General features: G+C 46.9%; 2 protein-coding genes across 9 annotated transcripts in view; one reads left to right on the forward strand and one right to left on the reverse strand.

Annotated features, from left to right (window-relative positions):
• Window positions 1–21,956, forward strand: part of LOC127194016 (3-alpha-hydroxysteroid dehydrogenase) — a 1,235,587-nt gene that overhangs the window by 175,465 nt on the left and 1,038,166 nt on the right. The gene's annotated exons all lie outside the window — the stretch shown is intronic.
• Pfkfb3 (6-phosphofructo-2-kinase/fructose-2,6-biphosphatase 3) overlaps window positions 15,721–21,956 on the reverse strand; it is an 80,490-nt gene continuing 74,254 nt past the window's right edge. For 4 of the 7 annotated variants that reach the window (XM_051151403.1, XM_051151404.1, XM_051151398.1 and 1 more), the window contains 3 exons: window positions 21,320–21,493; window positions 19,269–19,291; window positions 17,583–17,640 (listed from right to left, as the gene is read on the reverse strand). In XM_051151403.1, the coding sequence (XP_051007360.1) occupies window positions 17,598–17,640; window positions 19,269–19,291; window positions 21,320–21,493 (240 nt within the window). In that variant the 3' untranslated portion in view covers window positions 17,583–17,597. Of the gene's footprint in view, window positions 16,560–17,582; window positions 17,641–19,268; window positions 19,292–21,319; window positions 21,494–21,956 lie in introns of those variants that run through there. The other 3 variants (XM_051151405.1, XM_051151400.1, XM_051151402.1) reach the window with 2 other exon arrangements.

Raw genomic sequence — 21,956 nt, forward strand, 5'->3', positions numbered from 1 at the left:
GCACTTTTGAGGGGTGACAGCATCTCTCCTGATCTCTACGTCTTTGCTTGACCTGCCATCTGCGTCTTCTGGTTCGAGCTTCATCCTTTGTGTGCTTTTGATTTAAAGGGCTAAGAATTACTTGTCCAGATGTGATCTGCCTTAATGTATTCCCTTTGAGAAGACAGGTTCTTAGCTGGACTGAAGGGTGCTTTCGAGTCCAGCCTGACTCAGAATACCTGCTTTTATTCAGACTTTCCTTGCTCTCTGCCCTGTTGCAGGCCTGGGCAGAATTGGAGTAGGGTTAACATCTTTCTGAAAATTAGTGAGCCTTTACGAGTACTGACTTCTCTTCCAGAGGACCCAGCTTGTTCCTTGTTCCCCAGCATCCACGGTTAACAGCTAACTATAACTGTCTATAACTCTAACTCTAAGGGATCCAATGCCCTCACTGGCCTCATGGGCCCTATATGCATACATAAATACACATACATACATGCCGGAAAATAAAAATAAAATCTCAAATATATATATATATTGTTCTTTTGTTTGTTTGTTTTTTGTTTTTTGAGAGGGACTTCTCTGTGTAGCTTTGGCTATCTTGGACTAAATTTATATACCAGGCTGGCCTCGAACTCACTGAGTACTGGGATTAAAGGTGTGTGCCACCACTGCCCAGCTCTCAAAACATATAATTTTTTAAAGATTTATTTATTATTATGTATACAGTGCTCTGTCTGCCTGTACACCTGCATTCCAGAAGAGGGTATCAGATCACATTATAGATGGCTGCAAGCCACCATGTGGTTGCTGGGAATTGAACTCAGGATCTTCGGAAGAGCAGTCAGTGCTCTTAACCTCTGAGCCATCTCTCCAGCCCCCTCAAAACATATTTTAATGAGTACATCATGACACTGGTTCCGAAAGGCCAGAGTGTCTGCAGACAGCCCCAGCCATGTTGCCCAGACTTCTATTCCTGACACCTGAGATGGAAGACACCTTGGTCCTTGCCTTAGTGTCTGCCGTGCAGAGCGGAGCCACAGTCCTTCGGTGTGAATTACTGTCTGCTCTACATTCCACATCTGGAGCCTGGAACGGCACAGTCGAAGGGGACCCCCTTTCCCCTTCACAGCAGTGGATGAAATAGATAGATATTAAGCCCCCAAAGTGATAAAGCGGCAGAAAAATGATTTCTCTCACCACTCCGTCCCTTGTCCATTTGAAATCTACAAAGCGAACCATAGAGAAAAGGCAGGGTGGGGGTGATGGGTGGGGGGCAGGGTGGAAAGCAGGCCCCAGTATCAGCCCTAAAGGGAAACCTCGAAGCACAGGTCCGCCTCCAGCGGACGCTGTTTCAGAGGCAGTGTGTCCCTGACCCTGTTATCATCGTTTTCCTGCTTTCTGTTTCTCTATATATACTTGTTAACTCAGAGGAGTTTCATCCACCGATGCATTGTGGAACTTAATGACAAAGTGAAGAAAGCCTTGGATTGGGTTACCTACCCCAAATCTCAGAGCTGTACCAAAGATGCTCAATTTATTATCTCAATACAAGCTGCAAAGAACCAACCAACCAAGGCAGCCCCATCTGGAGTCATCAGCAAGTGGTTTGTACAAAGTATCAACATGTGTCAGATTAAAAAGACTGTGTGGTGGCACATGTCTTTAATCCCAGCACTCGAGAGGCAGAGGCAGGCAGATTACTCTGAGTTCGAGGCCAGCCTGGTCTACAGACCATGTCCAGAACAGCCAAGGCTACATAGAGAAACCCTGTCTCAAAAAACAACAAACAAACAAAAAAAGAAATGAAAAAGCCTCTGGCATTGAACTCAGGGCCTTCAGCAGGCAAGACAAACTCTGAGCTACACCCCCAGCCCTTTTACTGTGTCCTTTGAAGAGACCTACTTTTTGTTTTCCCTTGATGAGACTCTGAAGTTCTTGCTTTCTTCACACTTGAGTGTTTGTGGAGTGAATCAGCTAGATTGCTTCTGACAAGGAATTGCCAAGTACCTACACAGTTTCTGCCTCTCTTTCTTGGCACAATGACTTACATGTCACAAGCATTCCAGAAATATTTGCTGGTGGGGATAATCTTCCTAGCCTCACTGGAATAACTAAAATTCACTCCTCTAGGCTGGATAGGAATTGAATCGGTGAGCAGTAGAAGTGAGGGTGTTACTTACCCAGGCTACCCTCTGTCTGACTGTCCCACCTCAGTCTCTCTCGTAATGAGATGTCAGGGATACTGCCACACTTTGATGTTTTGTTATTATTGGATGTAAGATTTACTTACTTTATAGGCCGGGTGTGGTGGCACACACATTTAATCCCTGCATTTGGGAGGCAGAGGCAGGGGGATCACTGTGAGTTCGAGGCAGCCTGGTCTACAGATAGAGTCCAGAACAGCCAAGGCTACACAGGGAAAACCTGTCTGGAAAAAAAAAAAACAAAAACAAACAACAAAAAAGATTTACTTACTTCATGTTTGTATTTTGTCAGCATGTATGTATGTGCGCCATGTGCCTGCAATGCTCATGGAGGCCAGAAGAGGGCATCAGATTCCCTGGAACTGGATTTGGGAACTGGGAATTAAACCCCAGGGACCCCAGGAAGAGGAGCAAGCGGTCTTAACAGCTGAGGCAAGCAGGCTTCGACCTTTTCCAACCTCTTTAATGTTTATACCTCCCTTCCAACCCACCTACCCTAGATTGGAGAGAAAAGAGGTTAATGGGAACAGGAGAAGTAGACCTTGTTAAAATCAGTTCCTGGGAGCGAGTCCCCTGGCGTAGTCGGCAGGATCTCAGCAGACCAGCAATTCCACCAAAGTTGCTGCTGGAAGCTGGAACAGCAGCTGGAACCTGGAGCCCCGAATCGTTCTCTGGAGCTGTTTTTCTAGGAGCATCTGGAAGTGGAGCGATGAACAGCCAAACAACACCAAGACCCAAGAAGGCCCGGGTTCCTGTTTTGGGCTCATATATACAATCTCATCTCAGAGTCTGTACTAAGATGAGTTTCAGCTGCCACAAACCAAGCCCCCACACAAGGTGGTTCGTCTTCTAGTGGATAAACACCTGATCTTTCACAAGTCTGTTCCCTGTTCTACACTTGGAATAAAAAGAAAAACATGTGTACATCCACTACAGAGCCATCTCTCCAGCAAATTGTTGTTCCAAACAGCTGTTTTAAGGTCATTTTAATGAGACTATTTTTATACCATCAGGACACCTCAACATCCAAGAGTGTCATGATAGTTAAGCACAGAATGAAAATAAAACTGAGTGTCTGTGGGGGGGAAAACTGAGAGAGCTGCTTTCACTCTGAGAGGCAACCAGGTGCCCTGGCCAGGCCTGTTGCAGGCAGTAATACACCTTAAATACTCTGAAAGGTGGAAGCCAAGATCGTGGAAGGCAGAGCACCACAGAGCTGGTTGGGATGTCACAGAGCTCATCAGCAAAGAATATTAACACGTCTACAGTGACTTCATTAATTCATTTTGTGAGACCAAACCACGAAAATATGCCTTGCAGGTTAAGAGTTCTGTGTGCAGTTAAGAATAAGTTCCTATCGGGAGGCAGAGGCAGTTGAATTGCTATGAGTTTGAGTCCAGCCTGGTCTACAAAGTGAGTCCAGGGTGGCTGGAGAGATGGCTCAGCAGTTAAGAGCGCTGAGTGCTTTTCCAGAGGTCCTGAGTTCAATTCCCAGCAACCACATGGTGGCTCACAACCATCTATAATATGATCTAAAGTGCACTGTATACATAATTTTTTAAAAAAAAGCAAGTCCAGGACAGCCAAGGCTACACAGAGAAACCCTGTCTCCAAAACCAGAGACTGAGAGGGAGGGAGGGAGGGAGAGAGAAAGAGGGAGAGAGAGAGAGGGAGGGAGATTCCTCTCTTTGTCCTATGTTTGTTTGACCTGTCTGCACCAGATGCACTTGATCACAGGTTGGTAGGAGGTACCTGGGCAGGAAATACATCAGCATATATGCTTGTCCCTGATTGAGCCTGATGGGAAATATGGTGGCTGTGTAGGGTTGCCTTTTTGAGACAGGTTTTTTTTTTCCTTTCCTGGAGAAAGGGTTTCTCTGTGTAGCCTTGGCTGTCCTGCACTCACTTTGTAGACCAGGCTGGCCTTGAACTCACAGAGGTCCACCTGCCTCTGCCTCCTGAGTGCTGGGATGACAGTCGTGTGCCACCACACCTGGCTGCTACTGTTGTTCTTAGTTTTCAGAAGGTAGAGTTAATTATCTCCTCTTGGATAACAAGGTGAACTACACAAGATTCATTTCTAAAGAATTGAAGATTGGTGGGGGTGAGGGGGGGACTGTTCTTTACAATAGAAAAAAGAAGAAGAAGAAGAAAGGAAGGAAGGAAGGAAGGAAGGAAGGAAGGAAGGAAGGGCAAAAATAAAGTCCAGGCCGGAGTGGTGGTGCATGCCTGTAACCCTAGCACTTGGGAGGCAGAGGCAGGTGGATCCCTGTGAGTTTGTGGCCAGACTGGTCTACAAAATGAGTCCAGGACAGCCAAGGCTATACAGAGAAACCCTGTATCGAAAAAATAAAAAATAAAAAATTAATAATAAAGTCTATATCAACTATGAAGAGTTTGTCCCTTCCCTCCCTCAATATGCTACCCTGAGATGACACTTCTTCTCTGTGGCATTCTCCTCACAAAAGTCCACACAATATTATTTCATCTAGACTTGAGAAACTACGTGAAGAAACCTTGAATTGAGAAACAATATACAAAACGCCCGACTGTTCTTCAGAGCATCAGGGTCATGAAAGATAAGGATGGTTGAGACATTGTCACATTTCTCAGAAGGTTTCTGAAGACATGGGACAGCTTGGTTCTGAAACAGAAAAAGGCATTAAGGGAAAAAGCAAAGATACCAGAATAAAGTTAAAGTGTTGGTACTAGGATTGCAGTAAGGTCACGCGTGAGTTCTGCTGGCCCCTTTCTATAATTTATTTATATTAAGTGCAGCAGCGGCATGTAGCACTCTTACTTGATTTAGAACTCTCTGGATAACTAAAGTGATTTTATTTTTTTCCCTCTTTTTTTTTTTTTTTTTTTTTTTTTCTCCCTAAGATGATTTCAAAATAAGGTGTTAAAGTTAACTGGTTTCTCTTTTTGTATGTGTGTAATAGCCCTGGCTGTCCTGGAACTCTCTTTGTAGATCAGGCTGGCCTCAAACTCACAGAGATCTGCCTGCCTCTGTCTCTGGAGTGCTAGGATTAAAGGCCTGTGCCACCACGCCCTGCGCAGCGAACTAGTCTTATGGCTTCCTTTTACATATAAGAAATGCAACAATGGACCGGTCATGGTGGCCCACACCTTTAATTCCAGCACTTGAGAGGCAGAGGCAGGCGGATCTTTGTGAGTTTGAGGCCAGCCTGGTCTACAAAGTGAGTCCAGGACAGGCAGGGCTGTTACACAGAGAAACCCTGTCTCGAAAAACATCATCATCATCATCATCATAATAGTAGTAGTAATAATAATAATAATAATATTTTTAAAATTAAACAAACAGAAAAGAGAGAAAAAGGTAAAGAGCTACTGAAGAAGACATGTGACACACACGCAACATCCATTTGAACATGTGCATGCAGCACGCACAGTGTAAAGAATCTTCACACCAAAAGCCCTGAGGCAGGAGCTTTACTGTTTCAATTGTTCTAAATTAAATCATTCAGCCTTTGTCTTTAACAAAGAAGGTAAGAAAAAAAAAACAGAAGTCCCTGGGGTTTATGGTACGCTGGAATTAATAATGAAAGCTTTGTCTCCGGGATTCCTGTGCTGGAAACAAGTCACTGTAGTTGGTGTCTGTGGGATCAGTATGAAGTTTGTCTTTTTAAATGTAAAATTTTTATTACACTTCTGTGTCTCTCTCTCTCTCCCTCTCTGTGTGTGTGTGTGTGTGTGTGTGAGAGAGAGAGAGAGAGAGAGAGAGAGAGAGAGAGAGAGAGAGAGAGAGAGAGAAAGAGAGAGAGAGAGGTGTTTGGAGACCAGAAAAACAACTTGCCATGTGTGCCCTTGGGATTGAGCTCAGGTCATCAGGTTTGGTGGCAAAGTCCCATTCCCCATTGAGCCTTTTTTTCCCCCAAAGCTAGGGAAGACTTTTCAAATGCTGGTAAAGGTCCCAGCCTGATTTAAGAAGGGGTGACTACAAAAGGTGAGGATACTCTTAATACAGATGAGGCCCTGAAAAACGTCCTAGAACACCCAAGCTCTGCTTAGGAATGTGAGAGAGGAGAAGAGACACGCAACATGAGGCCAACCCACGAACCCTTCGGCTTCCCCTGTTATTAGATCCTTGCTCTATCACCAGGTTGAGTGGTCAGGTGGCTGAGGACTCTGCTCCTGTGGATAGGACAGGGATGAGCCAGTCAGACTACAATTGCTTCAGCTGTTTTCCTGGAACATAGAGGCTGTTATTTCTGTTTACCTCAGATGGTTGAAACCGTCTGTCCTGCTGATGGAAAACCAAATCTGCACCGTCATCACACATGAGTGCCGGTTAGGAATCCTATGAAGTCTGACTGCACGGACCACCAGCCACCTGCTTTCCCTGCCTGCACGCCTCATGCCTCAGAGCATCATTACTTCACCCCATGAATGCTTCTCCGAGCGCATAGGGTAACTGTTCTGCATCACCGCATCCTTTCTCTCCTCAAGAGTAGATTCTTTCTCTTTCCTAAGGCTCATCACGCCAATGGTTGGCATACTGTGAGGGGCAGAACGGACTTGGTTCTGTAACACACGCAAACACCAAGAACAGCTACCTGGTCTCGAGTTGTGCCGAATTATGCCTCTTTTATGACAATTTGTTGGTCACTTAACGCTGACAGTCCTCTCTACAGCACCCACTGCGGCCGCAGAGAGCCCGCTGCTGATGAACATACAACTCAGCCCCTGTGGTCTGGTGACTCATCCAGCGCTGCCTGGCTGGCTGGATTTGCCTGGAAACGCATCAGCCAGTCAGACCTGGGACTTACCACCTGATATGGCTGGGCCCAATAAACCAGGATCACGAATTCCACCTAGCTTCAGCTGAAACTTCCCAAGGGGTAATTGTCTACCTTGGACAGAAAGCACTTGGCGCATAGGGTTAGGTTCTTAATTACCATTTCAGAATCATCCTCTGTAGAGAGATAGATGGGTGCCCGAGAGCCTTTCATTCATAAGACTAAGCCCTCTCTCTAAGCCTGAAAATTAGCTTTGATATTTCTTCACTCTGTGTGTGATATTCCTTCATTGGGGGTGCAGGTTGGGGTTCGGGTTGGACTTTGAAGGTGTCTCTCATAAGTGGAGATGAAAATGAAGTGTTGCAGGAGGCCCTTGCATATCCTAAGAGAAGTTCGGGGCAGAAGGAACTGGAACACAAAGGCCCTGAGCTTTGTTCAAGGCACGGCTGCCAACAGCAGTAAAGGAAGGGTGAGAGGGACTGAGCTAGGCGGCCATGCAGAAACAAAGCCAACATAGAGAAACTGAGGAAGGCCAGGGGAAATCAGCCTGTAGCCTCAGAAATCCTGAGCAAGAAACAGAGGAACGCTATTCAGTGAGCAATGTCACATTCTAGATCATTCTGGCTGTTAAGCTAATCATAGACATTGTTGTGAGCCATCCACCAGAAAAGACTATCTGACATAGGCTTAAGCCGTTAGAAAGTGTTTATTAACGAGACAGTGACATCATTGGGTGTTCAGGATCCCAATGTAGCCCTAGCCTTTCTCAGAGTGATATTTTAAACACAAAAACCTATCTTAGGTTGACACACTTCAGTTAACAGAAACAGCAATCCAGAAGTGGAGCTACAGAAGTCAAAATGCAAGGCTAGTACATTTAGAGATTTCCCCAAAACTATGAACCTAACGGATTAGGCCTTTGCTTTCCTTTTGGAAGGTAGTGCTATCTACGTCTTACAGCCTGAATGGAACTTCCATCATGGAGTCAGTTGTGCTGAGGTCTGGGGACCTGTTCCACAGACTGCACACAGCAGGTGTGCCACCCCAGTTCCTGTAGTGGAGCCAGAGCAAGTGTCCGCTGAGATGCACTATTCCTTCCTGTTGGTTCCTCTACCCCAATGGCCTTGAATTCATAACCCTCCTACCTGTACTTCCTAAGGGCTGGGCCTCCAGGCCCACATCACCATGGCTGGCTTAATGTGAGCAACTGAAAGGGTTAATTGCTAACAAGACAGCATGTAGCATAACTCAAGAGTTGAGCCTCCAGGGTATGGCTGCAGGGGTTATGTTGATAACATTAATTGCTTCAGGAAGATCTTCTTGGCTGTAGGCAGCACCATTCCATGAACAGGAGATCCTGAACTATATAAAGAAGAAAAAGCGAAAGGAGCTGTAGGCTTGCATGAATTTCTTCATTGAGTGTTTTCTGAACATCGAGGTGATGGGACCAGTTTGCTTCAAGCTCCTGCTGCCCTTTAGTTTCCCCGCTCTGAACCTTGAACAATGAGCTAGAATAAACCCGTTTCCCCTTAAGCTGCATGGGTCAGGGCATTTTATCACTGCAATAGGAAATAACTAGTACAACAGACTTAGTAAACGTGAAGTAGAAACTAAAACTGAGACAACAAAGAATATTCCCAAATTCCTCTTGACTGTCTGAAGCAGGGCTGATAGATCCTCAGTGGAGGTTGGTTATTTATGTAGAAGACTCAAATTTCAGTCAAAAAAATGTGTATATATAATTTCAGTCAAAAAATATATTCATGTTATATGGATATATATATATATTTCTAGTATTATTTTCTTCAAGTCCACTGAATTCTTAGCCTTTCAATGGTGATTAAGCTTCTATGAAACACAAGAAAAATTCAAAACTGCTAAAAAAAAAAAAAGATAAAGAAAAGGACAAGAAGAAAGCAGAATAGTAACAAGTACTTGTAGCTTCACATACTCAGAATGCTGAGTCAGGGGGATTACTACATCTTAACAGCTTTGGAAGAACCTAAGATACCCAGAGAGACTCTGTCAAGGGGCTGCACAGAGGGTCTTATGCTTTGGGCTGCTTCAGCTTTCCATCTGCCAGAAAACCGTCTCTGACCACCTGAGTCGAGCTGAGTGGGAAAAAGAGGCGCCTTGGCCTCAGAAAGAACTATGTCTACACAGTGATATGCTCCTCTCACGGAAGGAAGGCTGTGCCCTGTGGGCAGGAAAGTTGCCTTTCACACTTAGATCTCATCTCTACCCTGGGTGAACCATACAACCGACTTTCATTTATAAGAGAATCTGGGTGCCCCGTATTTGACCACCTCCCCTTTGCGGGGAGGCCTGGTGACACTCAAAGAAAGAATAAGCAGGCTACCAAGATGAGACTTGATAGTCTATGACCATATAGTTGGGGAGGAGGTCCCCCTCAGTCATAGACCTAGGGGAAGGGAATAGAGTGAAAGCGGGGAGGGAGGGAGGGAGGAATGGGAGGATACAAGGGATGGGATAACAATTGAGTTGTAATCTGAATAAATTAATTAAATAAGTTTTAAAAAGAGAATCTGGTAGATGTTCAGCAAATTTGTGTGTTGTGTGTGTGTGGTGTGTGGTGTACATATGGGTTGTGTGTGTGTATGTTTGCGGTGTGTTCGTGTAGTGTGTGTGTGTGTGTGTGTGTGTTGTGTGATATAGGTGTGTGCATGTTTGTGTTGTGGGTTGGGGGGAGAACCAAGGTTGGCACCAGGTGTCTTCCTCAGTCTCCACCTTATTTTTTGATATGTAATCTGTTATTGAGCCTGGATCTCACCTGTTCAGCCTAGGCTGGCTGGCTGTTGAGTTCCGGGGCTCTGTCACTGCCTGCACGTGATGGGGACACAGCCTCACAACTGCTGCTGCAGGCTTCTAATGTGGACATTGCGGTCCAAGCTCCAGTCCTGGTGCTTGTACAACCAGCATGTCACCAAACAAGCTTGCAGCCCGGAGTCCCCACCCTTTTTTTTTTTTCTTTATTTATATCTCAGGATGTTCTATGTATGTTTATTTGTATACACACACAAAAAAGTATCTGGCTGTGGTGGTGTATGCTTACAACCCCAGCACTTAGGCTGAAGCAGGAGGATCACAAATGTGAGGCCAGCTTGGGCTCTGTAAGGAAGTTACCCACCTGGCAAAAAAGTATGCACATATTCATGCACGGCCACCCTCTATAAGGTGCTAAACATACCTGTCTCCTTGCGTTTCTGTGTGGGGAGTGTTGTAGGGTGTCCTTCCACCAGGTTCACTGAGGGACTCTAGCTCGAGGAAGTAAGGAAGAATGATGCAGCAGGCACCCAGTGTGGTCCTCTGACCTCGGCACACATGTACATAACACCACACAAACCCATATAAACAAACACATGCATAAATCACAGCCTCCCAGGGTGAGGTCTTGCTAGGCAAGTGTGTTGTGCAACTCCGATTGAAAAAAAAACGACTGAATTCAAACCGATGAGCTGTGGCATCTAACCACTCAGACATAATCCAAGTTGGCTGGGATCCCAGCAGAGAGGTCAAAAAGGCTGATCAGTGAGGATTGGCATAGTCAGGGCTGTCCCCAAGCAAGGCCCCATTAGCTATGGGTGAAGCACATTGTTCAAAAGTACAAGGCACACATCACCAGGGCCAAATGAACAGTGAAAACACCCACTCCCTCCCGAAGGCAGAGATGGGTGTCCGCGGCCAGGAGCTGTGGCTGGCACAGGCTTCAGGGAGCCAGATGGAGTAAGCTGGCTGCCTAGCACCATTCATTGTAGGGAAATGGCCTAAAGAAAATGACATTGAGAGTATCCGTCTTACTGAGAAGTGAGTCTAGATGTCTCAGGCCAAGTGCTTCCTGCCCTAAGCTCAGGAGAACCCTCAAGCAAGACTGACGCTTCACTTGGCTTTCAGCCTCATTTTGTCTCTTCAGCAAACACAGCTGAGATTATCTTTACTTGCAACTATTTAATGAACCATACTGGAAAACTTAGTCAACTATTTAAGGTAGCAGGGAGCATTGACTAGATCCATAGTAGCACACACATCAACCTATGTTTGTGGATTGTTAGTTTTTTTGTTTTTGTTTTTTTAATCAGACTACTGTTTCATTTCTTTAATACTTTAATTGGCATGTATTCATAGTACATAGCCCAGGGTTATACAATGACATTTTCATCTAAATGTGTAATACACTCTGAGCATATTTGTCCCCTTACCCCTTTAGCTGCCCCCCATTTTAAAGCTCTCACCTTCCCATCCATTTTGTTTCCTCGGACAGTGTGATGGTTACTACTGTCAAACTGCTGGAATCTAGACTCACTTGGGAGGTTGATCAGACTCTGGGCATGACTGTTAGGGATTAGCTTTGTCGTGTGGGAAGATTCGTTTTACTTGTGGGAGGGACCATTCTCCAGGCAAGGGATCCTCGACTAAATATCATGGGGAAAGCACAAAGCAAGCATCGGACTCTCCCTCTTGACCACAGATGCCACCTGAGCAGCTCCCTCAAGCTCTTGCCTCTGCGACACCCTGCCACGAAGGACTGGTTCCTCCTTTGCTTCCTATTGCTATGAGAAAACACTGTGACCAAAAGCAACTTGGGGAGGAAAGGGTTTATTTCAGGTTATAGTTTATGGTTTACAAATTACAAAGGGAGCTTTGGAGCAGGAACTCAAGACAGGAACCTGGAGGCAGGAACTGAAGCAGAGACTGTTGAGGACTGTTGTTTACTGGCTTGGTCAAGGCTCCCTCAGCTTGCTTCTCTATATAATCCAGGGTCACCTGCCTAGAGGTAATACCACCTCCAGTAGGCTGGGCCCTCTCACATCAATCATTAATCAAGAAACTGTGCCGCAGACTTGCCTGTGTAAGAGCCACCAGCTAGAGAAGCATTCACTGTCTGGGAGTAACTTTATTCATTTGATGTGACCCTATTTAGCTGTATCCATTTTCCTGCAAACAATATAACTTTGGTCTTTATGGCTGAAAAAAAATTTTCACTGTGTCTACAACCCACTTTTTTTTTTTAAACCCATACCTCTGGAGGAGGTGTTGTTAATTTGTTTTATTTTTGCCAGATTCTCAGTATATGGTCCAGGCTGGCTTCAAATTTATGATCCTCCTGTCTCAGACTTCCAAGTTCTGTGATTATAGGTGTTAGGTTTCAAACCAAAGGAAAAGCTGGTCACAAGGCTCTCCCAGCATCCCTCAGTCCCTACCTGCTACAGGGTCCTCCTGGCTTGCATACTGTGCACCCCACCCAAAACCTGTCCATCCCAGGGACTGGGCTGTCCTTCCCCTAGATGCCCTTTCCTATATAATCCAATGACCTTTGTTACCCTGCTGTCTTTGGGGCCTCCTGGCTGATGATGCGCCTGGTTCCCATCTGTCCCTCTCCCATCCCCTTACATGGCTTAGGACTAATATCCACTCTGGACCCTCCCAGATGTCCCTGCCTCTAGCTATGCTCTCCCACACATCTATAATAAACCTTCTTCTCCACCACACCTAGGGGCAGTCATGTCCTTTCCATTTTTCTTTTTTCTTTCTTTCTCTTTTTTTTTTTTTTCATTTATCTAGTGCCGAAACCCCAGGAGTGGCTTCCCTCCCCAAACACAGGTAGAGTTCATCACACTTAGCTTGCTTGCCCTCCTTTTTCTTTCCTTCTTTCTAATGTTAAACTTCATTTAATTTGGGGACAAAGCATGTTAAAGATCAAACTCAGGGCTTTGCAGAAGCAAAGGAAATGTTCTATCCATACTCTTAGCAGCCTTCTCATTCTCTTGGAAGATAACCTGAAAGACGAGGCCAGATTGCAGAAGTTGCATTCCCCATACTCAACACCCATTGAGCAGTGTGGAAGGTGGAAGCCTACAGCTGTCTCTGTGCCACTGCAGGTTCCAGAGGACAACCCTAGGGGTCACTTCAGCATGGAGATGCCCCATGGCTGTTCTCTTTGCTAGGGTTAGAAGAGTGAAAGGGATTTGGGCATCAGGGCAACTTCTGGGGTGGCTAAGGTTTGAACTGGATATACATTATCACCGGTCTTCAACTTTGCTCAATCTGTAGCGATGAAGACCTTGACTCTTGGGAATTAAGACAAGAACAGAACAAACAAAAACCAAGCACCTAAATTCTGCCTATCAATAAAGACAAAGTTACTGAAGTTTGAAAATTCATTTATTTGGGGGAGAGGGGGGTGGGCATGCTGATACAGCATGTGTAGAAGCCAGCGGATAGTTTGGTAGAGTTGGTTTTCTTCCATCATGTAGATCATCTGGCTTAGTGGGAAACATCAATGGCACAGCACTTAGCATTTGTGAAGCCCTAAGCTCAATCTCCAGGAAGCAGAGGGGGCTGGGATGGCGCCATGAGTAAAGCATTTGCGGTGCAAGTTTAACAAGCTGAGTTCAGATTCTCTCAGAATCTACATAAAGCTGAATCTCAAAAATGAGATTTTGTTTTGAATGAAGTCTAGGCTGGGTGTGGTTCTGTATGCCTATAATCCAGCATTTAGAAAGCTGAGACAGGAAGATCACAAGCTTCAGCCTGTATATTACCCTGCCTCAGAAAGAAAAAGCCAGCAGTGGTGGCACACATCTTTGATCCCAGCACTTGGGAGGCAGAGTCAGGCAGATCTTTGAGTTCAAGGCCGGCCTGCTCTACAGAGTAAGTTCTAGGACAGCCAAGGCTGTTACAGAGAAACCTTGTCTTGAAAAACAAGAGGGGGGAGAAAGAGAGAGAGAGAGAGAGACCAACAAAAGTCTATGGATTTAAAATTAACATTTTATTATTTCCCAAATATACAAACTTGACAATCTGTTATGTGTGTTTAAAGAAGACAATAGCGGGTTCTTTGAAGAACTGAGCGGTGCGCTGGCCATAAATTAAAGACACTGTGGCCTGACAAGATGACTGACTCATCAAGTAAAGGCACTGACCAGCCTGACGACCTGTGTTGGATCTCTAGAGGCTGGAAGAGATTGACTCCTATTGACTCCTGCCAAGTTGTCCTCTGACCTCTACACTCCTGCACACGTGCATGGGCGCGCACACACACACATACACACACACACAGAGAATGCTTAAAAAGAAAACTGACACTTGGGCCTGCAAAAGGCTCAGAAGTGAGTTTCGTTGGTGTGTCTCAACCAGGCTTTTATTGTTCTAGCAACTGCAAAATATACAAATGTCCGAAAGGCGTATCCTGTTTAAAAGCTTATGTAGCTTCTTCCCAGGCCATTGACAGAGACAATCACACAGAACATGAAGAAGTCAATCACACACTGAAAGGCCCCCAAACCAATGAACAATTAAACCCAATCTGTACAGCTTTCTAGTTTTAGGCTCCCTTATACATATTAAATAAATAAATAGCACATCTGCTATCAAAACAATAAAAAAATAAATTTCAAGTATTACAAATGAAAGTATCATTGGTGTGGTTCCAACAGTTTTTCTTCTCCCCATAAATGAAGGGTATTGCCCATGGTTGAAGGAAAAGGAGAGAAATTTACCCCCTAAAACAAATATGCAAGGTTAAAAACATTGGTCCCCGGGTTTTATTTTGTTGTGTTGGGCGAGAGAATAGAAATTGCTTGCGGGCTGCCTACCCTATCCATCCAGTCACTGGCTTTCACGCCCTTCAAGATCTCCTGAGCCTGATCTTATTCACAGGCCTTCACAGAATGTAAAATCACACCAGGCAACACTTTCTCTTGACGTCACAAGTAAGCTCCACCCCTGCCTCAGTCTTGAGAGTCTCTGTGCTCTAAGAGTTGGCTCTGTAACTACAGAGTTGATGTGGTCCGAAGGGGACACCTACAAAACTGCCTTCAAGTACAAAGCCACACTACCAGGCATGGGGGCTCATGCTTATAACTCTATTGCTAACATTTAGGAGGCTGAGACAGGGGGACTGCTGCTAGTTTGGGCTACAGTTACAATCCTGCCCCCCCCCCAAAGCAATACTTCAGGCCCCCAGGTCTAAAAGTACTATCAGCCTGCACACACCTCGCATATAAAGACTCAAACCACTGAGAGAAAACAGTCCAAGTCTTCAGATGCATATATAACCCTCTCTCTGGTGAACTACAGCCTTAAAGGGCTGGGCTGAATGCTTGACTGCTTAGCTGTGAAAAATAAAGTGACTTTAAGATGTCTGAAGCATGCCCTTTTGTCACTCCAGGACTCACAGGCAGAAAGCAGAAAGGAAAGTGACCTTCAGCCCTGGCTGTGGGACATTCTTATAAAGAAAGGGCCATTTGGGCTAAAACCACTGAGTTTTCAAATAGTTTCTTGCAGGCTGAGGATGTACCCTCCTCCCCCAGAACTTGGGTAGATAAAGAGGGAGAAATGGGGGTGGGGTGGGGGGGGGCAGGAACAAAGACAATAGGTAGTTAAATCAGCACTGCCCATGAGAAAAATGTTGCAGACACTGTGAAGCTGACAAGGACGATTTTCTCCTCTGGGGAACTCCTTGAGATGCCCCACACGGTGGTATCAGGCATACAGCAGCAGACACTCGGCCATGACATGGGGACAGCTCTGTGAGCCAGTAGCCTGGAATGGGCCATCATCCCTTATTGGGCAATATGAGTGAAAATGAAGTTGAAGCTCTGAGTCCCCCCAATCTCCCAGATACCCCAACTTCTCCCATGCAGCAGCCCCAAGCCTCCAAAAGCCAAAACCCTGCTGTCTAAGTTCCTCAAGTGAGGTGTGACTTTCAAGTCACACTTCTGCCTAAAAAGAGGATTAAAAAAAAAAGTTAAGGAAGGAAGAAAGGAAAGTGCAAAACAGGCAGCCACAGGATTTGCTCAGGTGCCTCCAGGCCCGGGTTGGAAACAGAAGGCCTAAGAGCCCCTGGGAAGACAGGCCATGGTTATTTTTCCAGAAAAACGGTTCCTTCCACTGATGCAACCGGTCTGTCCCTTACCTGGGGCCCTAGAGGCATGCAGACATGAGGAGGAGCCAGGGTACATCATTGCTCAGCTGAGCAGTGGGCCTCGGCTCAGGAACTCCTCAGAAGGACGCTTACATCTCTTATCTTTGAGGCCTCTTCCCAGGCTGAGATGCATAAAAGTCACATGAGGGTGTTTAAACATCCCTGAGCCTCTGGCACCTGGGGTCTAATTTACTCTGAATTTCAGCACTCTCTGCCAGTCTTTCTTCCAGCTACCAATGTGCCAGGCCAGGATCCAGAGAAACAAAACAGAACAGCATGGTGGCATCCAGTGCCCCGACACAGGGGTCTGATCTCACCTCCTTTAGTACTAGGGTCCTCCCTAAGCTTTGGAAGGAAGGCTCTGTGGTCTGACACCCCTAGAAGTCGCAAGAGAACAAAGAATGGGGGAGGTGTGCAGCTTTGCCACAGGAAGCTGGGATCGGTACAACTCCCCAGTTGTCTTCACCACCCCAACATCTCAGAGGGGGATGCTGGTACCCTTCAGCCAGCAGACCTCCATTCTCCCCCAGTCCAGAAGTCCTTGGCATCCCGTGGCCTCGGGTAGATGAGCAGGCACAAGGCGGGCCGTGGAGATGGAACGGAACCAATATCTCTTCAGCTTTAGTGCTTCTGGGAAGAGTCGGTGCCACTCCAGGGGCTTTTCATGTTCTGTTCTCAGGAGAGAGAGGCAGAGTGAGTCAGGACCGGAGTCTCACCGTTATTTCTCAAACAGAAGGCTCAAAGCCATGCCACAAGACACCTCGTCCCTTCACTCCCCCAAAAGAGCACATCCCTAGCAGAAGATGATCACAAAACACGTGGGAGAGCCCAAGGAGGTCTCAGAACATGACAGAAAATATCCCGCGTTACAGAAGAAGCTGGAGAAATAGGTCAGGGTTCTGCTTAGCACTGGGCTAGATAGATTCCAGCCACATGGGCACGGAGGGGGACAGGCATGTGATGTGGGGAGACTACTGCTCCAGGGGTCAGAGAGGACAAGGGGCCATGAGGCACAGATAGGAAAGCCATGCGCCCTCCCTTTCAGGAACTGGCAGGCATTTCACCCCTACAACACCCATATCTAGTCCTTCAAAAGAAGAAACATCTAATAAAAAGTATTCTGTCTGGGGGCCCCAAAACTGGTCTACTAGGAGCATGGTCATGGAGTGATAGTGCCCAAGCAGGTAGAAGTGCAAGAAGCACTCTCAGGCCATAGAATAGAAGAGCCTAGCTGGGGATGTCTAGGGAAGGGACACTTGCTGTCCTGGAGTCACCATTCACAGCTGAGAGAGACTCAGGGAGCCAAGCAACAGTTCCCTGTGTGAAATTGGGGGTCCTTCTAGTCCTGCCCTGGATCGCTTGTAGAGAGAGAGAGCCCCAGCCATGTTGTGGCATCAAAGATGGAGAGGCCACCACCTCCCCTGCCACATCCCCAGCCCAAGGCCTCCAGTCTTCACACATGATAACAACGCAGCAGGAACAGTGAAGAGCCAGCACGCGGTGAGTCATGTCCACAGCTTTCCCTCAGGGGCCCCTGGCTCGGGACACACAGTGGCAGGGAGGGACAGATGGGAAAAGACCCCACATCAATGGAGGACCATCCAGCACAGACACATGAGCCACGTAATCCACAATGGCCAATATGTACACCGCGCACACGCAGGAGGAAACAGAGGAACATGCACCAGCTCAGTTACCTTTCCCAGGTTAGTATGGAGAAAACTTTGAAAAAATGTGACAGACAGTTCGTCTTTCAAGCATAGTGGGGAAGGAAACAAAAAAACAAAAAACAAAAAACAAAAAAACAAAAAAACAAAAAAATAGGTTGGAAAGGAAGAAACAAAACCAATCTTAGTATTTTCTGTTTGCTTTTTGAGATAGGGTCTCATTTAGCACAGGCTGGCCTCGAACTCTCTATGTGGTATAAATGACCTTGATTTTCTGACTCCCCTGGGTCCTCCTGAGTGCTGGGATGATAAGTGCGTTCCATCATGCCTGCTTTATGCAGTGCCGGGAACCAAACTCAGGCCTTCTTGCATGGTAGGCAATCCCTCTACCAACTGAGCTAACATTGTCAGACTTACTGGTATTCTTGCTTTAGTGTGCATCTGTAATTTTAAAATGAAAAAAATGCACTGAGAATGGCAGGATGCATTTTTTGCTTAATTAAAGGGATTCTAGCCAAAAGCACTATGAGGTTCACCTTGGGAATGGGGAAGTTTGGCTTGTGGGGGCGGGGGAAGTGGGGGCCTGGATATGAAGGACCTTCCACCAGAAGGAGAAGGACCTTCTGAAGGGCGTGCATGGATGCAAAACCTCAAGGTTCCAAACTCAAAAGCTCTACACAGAGAACCCTTGGTCCTCAAGCAGCCCACAGTGCACACCGGTGAGCACGCTGTCCCCTTCTGAGAAAGAGGCCAGCAGCTGGGCCTGTCCTCTCCCTTGCAAGGGAAGCTGCGGGAGCTAATCCACAGACCAGAACCTGCTCATGGTGCCCCTCAGGCTGCAAGACTCAGTATGGGGCTTTTCCAAGAAGCTTGAGAGGAGGAAACTAGCTTCCTGGGGCACAAGGTGTGTTTGAGGCCTGGCTCTACTGCCTACCAGTTGGTGGGTGTGCTGGTCACCTGACCTTTCTTGTTAATCAGGATGGTGACTGCCCTGCCCGTCGCTTATTGAAGGGCCAAAGATACAAAGGATGGCCCATCCCACTCTCTGTGAGTTACACAGCACTCCTAAGTGCCAGACCATTCCTGTTTCCTAAGCTTGTTGCAGCCACTGTCAAGTCTATGGAGACAGGAGAGTGGGATCCCCAGGGACAGTTCCTACATGGGTGTCTCTAGAAACTGCTCCTCGGCAGGACTGACAGGCCAGGCTAGCTCCAGGCCAACAAGACAGACCCCCCTGTTTGGTTATTAAGCTCTGGATAAATGCTATTTTCAAAACAAAAAGGATGCTCCTCTTGGGAGGAGGTGGGTACAGAGCAAGGATAGCGAGCACCAGTTTCATTTACCACCAAAATGTGACCCTAAGAGGGAAGTCTGGCCTTATGTCAAGCCCCTTGCCTTTGACCATTGAAGACATAACATAGAACCTCAAAGGAGTGGGGCTGGGGGTGGGGGGAGGAATAGCATTCTATGGCTGATTGCGTTGGACTATGCCGAACATTACTAGTTTGACCACAATGCATCCCCCGCCCCCCTTCTGCATCTCTTTCTCTATAAACTCTGGGGATTCTCCCCTCCCTTTGTCTCCTCTTCTGTAGACAACCTCAGACTCCAGCCAGACTGTCCTCATCCTGAAACTACAACAGGCAGACCAAGCTGGTAAACAAGCAAGCATGGGTGCAAACAAAAGAATTCTTGAGAAGGAAATACTTACAGACAGGCTTTCCCTAGCAAAGGCTGCAGGGAGACAAGGTAAGGAGAGAGTAAAAGTCAGTCAGGAGGCCAGATGGCAGCAGAGAGACCAGCCCCACACACCTCCCGTGCCTGACCCAGCCAACACACCCCAGACATCTGTTCCTGAGGATTTGGCAATCCTGAAAGGGCTGGCTGTCCTAATAAAGAGATGGGGGACAAGACTGGGTTCTTGCTGGTGACCTCCATAATTAAGGTCAGTGTAGCTCTGCATGTCACCTGCCCCGGCCCAGGTCAATCCCCTGGAGCTTCTGCAACAGAAGACTCCCACAATGCACCAGGATAGAGCAGGATAGAGATGCCATTTTTAGTTCTGCTTGGCTGCAATTAGAAAACTCTCAGACCTAAAGGAATAGCTACTAGAATCTTCCCACCGGTCCTGCGTCCATCTCCAAAGCTAACGAGACTGAGCTTGGCTATTAAAACATTATACTTGCCAGGCATAGCAGTGCACTGGGGAGGTGGAAGACGGAGGAGTATCAGGAGTTCAAAGCCATCCTAAACCACATAGTGATTTTTGAGGCCAACCTCTATACATCGTGAGACAGTGTCCTCCACAAAACAAAACAAAAACTTCTACACTCGGGAGGCAGAGATGGGATGACCATGAGTTTGAAACGACATAAAACACATCCTGAACTATATACTACGAACTTGTAGCCAAAAGGCGGGGAAACTACACTCGTGTTAGGGTAGAGACACAATCAAGCAGGCCTCCTAGCAGGCAGGGACTGTCACCTCACTGGGCCCATCATCTCTTACTTTGTGCCAGACTCCCAAGTTATATGCACAGCACAAAGCACCTTTTGCAGGGCAAAACGAGGCCTGGGGCAGCTAAACGAGCTATAGAGGCCTCTGTGTTCTTTCCAGAGCCCAGGACGTTCAAAGGAGGCTCCAGGGCAGCACACGAGCTAGCAGGCAGCAGATGTAGCCAGAATTGGCCTAGCACTGCATTGAAATTCACCCAGGCATGGGGTGAGGTCTACTAGTTCTTATGTTTGTAAAGGCTCTTGGCTATCTTGGAAGAACTGGTTTTCTGATAAAACAAATTTCGGTTTTCAATAGCCAAACTCTTCAAGCTAGTGAAATAGTGAATCTTGGCTGGGTTCTGCTTATCTTCACTCTGGTAATCAAACTGCTGCATGAAAAGGTGGCTGTCTTGGCTGCCTGATCCTATGTGTGTGTGAACACACACACCATGCACAGTGTGCAGGTGAACACAAGCATCCCATGAGTGGACGTAAAAGGACAACCTCAGATGTCAATCTTTGGGAGCTTTCCACCTTCTGTTTAAAAGGAGGTCTCTTATTGTCCTGGGATTTCACCACATAGGCCAGGCTGGCTGGCCTGTGAGCTTCTAGGAATCCACCTGTTCCTGCCTCCCATCTCAGCATCAGTGATTTTACAGGCATGTCCCTCTGCACTCAGCTTGTTAAATGGATTCTGGGGATCCGAACATAGGTCTCCACGGTTGCATGGAAAGCTTTCTGAACTCAGCTCTGGACTGTTTCTAAGGGGGACAGGGCTATGCCGGCTCAGGAGAAGGGGTAGGCTCTTCTGTGGGTCCTCAGCTTTTTTCTGTCACAGAGGTGACAACAAAGTAGTTAGCTATGGAGTAGGGAAGACAAGACATCACCTCCATGCTATGTACAGACTCCTAGTAATCGGAAATTACTAGAGTATAGATTGTTCTAGAAGTTACTATTCAAAGGTGCACAGGATGAGGGCATTTTACAATTTCTTCTGCTCTGCCTGACTCTGCTCAATAAAGAATAAAGACCACAACCTCAGAAAAAAGAGTCACCATTGATAAGGGAAGATTTTAGAAAGGGCATCGTATGGTCTTCCCGTTGCATGAACACACACTATACACCCACAAACATCGTCTACTGCACATCACACATGCAGCCCCCCCAGCCGCAGGCACTCAGTCCTCACTTGCAAACACAGACACAGAGTTCCAGATCTGGGGATCATTTCCCTGTAGGCAATCATTAAAGTGGAGTCACTGACTTGTCCGGGCAGCTGCGTGGGCACTTCCGGGGGCAGGCAGCTTGGCAGGGCAGCAGAAGTGGAAGCCACATGCTCCTCAAAGCTGTTGATGCGAGGCTTTTTGGTGGGCTCGGGGCTGGCTAGTGGGGTGACACTATTGCGTCTCATGAGAGGGTTAGGCCCCTTCTTTGCATCCTAAGCAGACAAAGACAAAAGAGAGAAGATGACAGTTACAAGGAGTGGGGAGGGAGGGAGAGAAGACACACACACACACACACACACACACACACACACTCCTCTTGTGACTTGTAAGGGTATAACCAGAGGGACACGAGGTGAGTGGCCTTGACCCCAAGTTGCTGTTGGCACAGAACTTCTCGCTATGTGCAAAGCAGGGGAGGAAAAAAAAAAAAATACAACCACAGCAGAGACGGGGTCAGAGAAAAGAACCTTTAACTCCCAGCCACCCCACTCAGAGGGCCCAGGAGAGACAGTTGGCTCTGATCACAGGAACAGGAGGAGAAAGGTGTCAGGCCTGAATCCCTTCCACCTGGGTCTGCAGCATAAGCAAGCACCCATGGGATACTCCGTGCTCGCCCAAAACAGTACCCAGCCTTAGTCTAGGAGGCAGAGTCTAGGAGACCAAAGGTGCAGAAAA

This window comes from Acomys russatus, chromosome 9, assembly GCF_903995435.1.
Source record: "Acomys russatus chromosome 9, mAcoRus1.1, whole genome shotgun sequence".
NCBI classification, from domain to species: domain Eukaryota; kingdom Metazoa; phylum Chordata; class Mammalia; order Rodentia; family Muridae; genus Acomys; species Acomys russatus.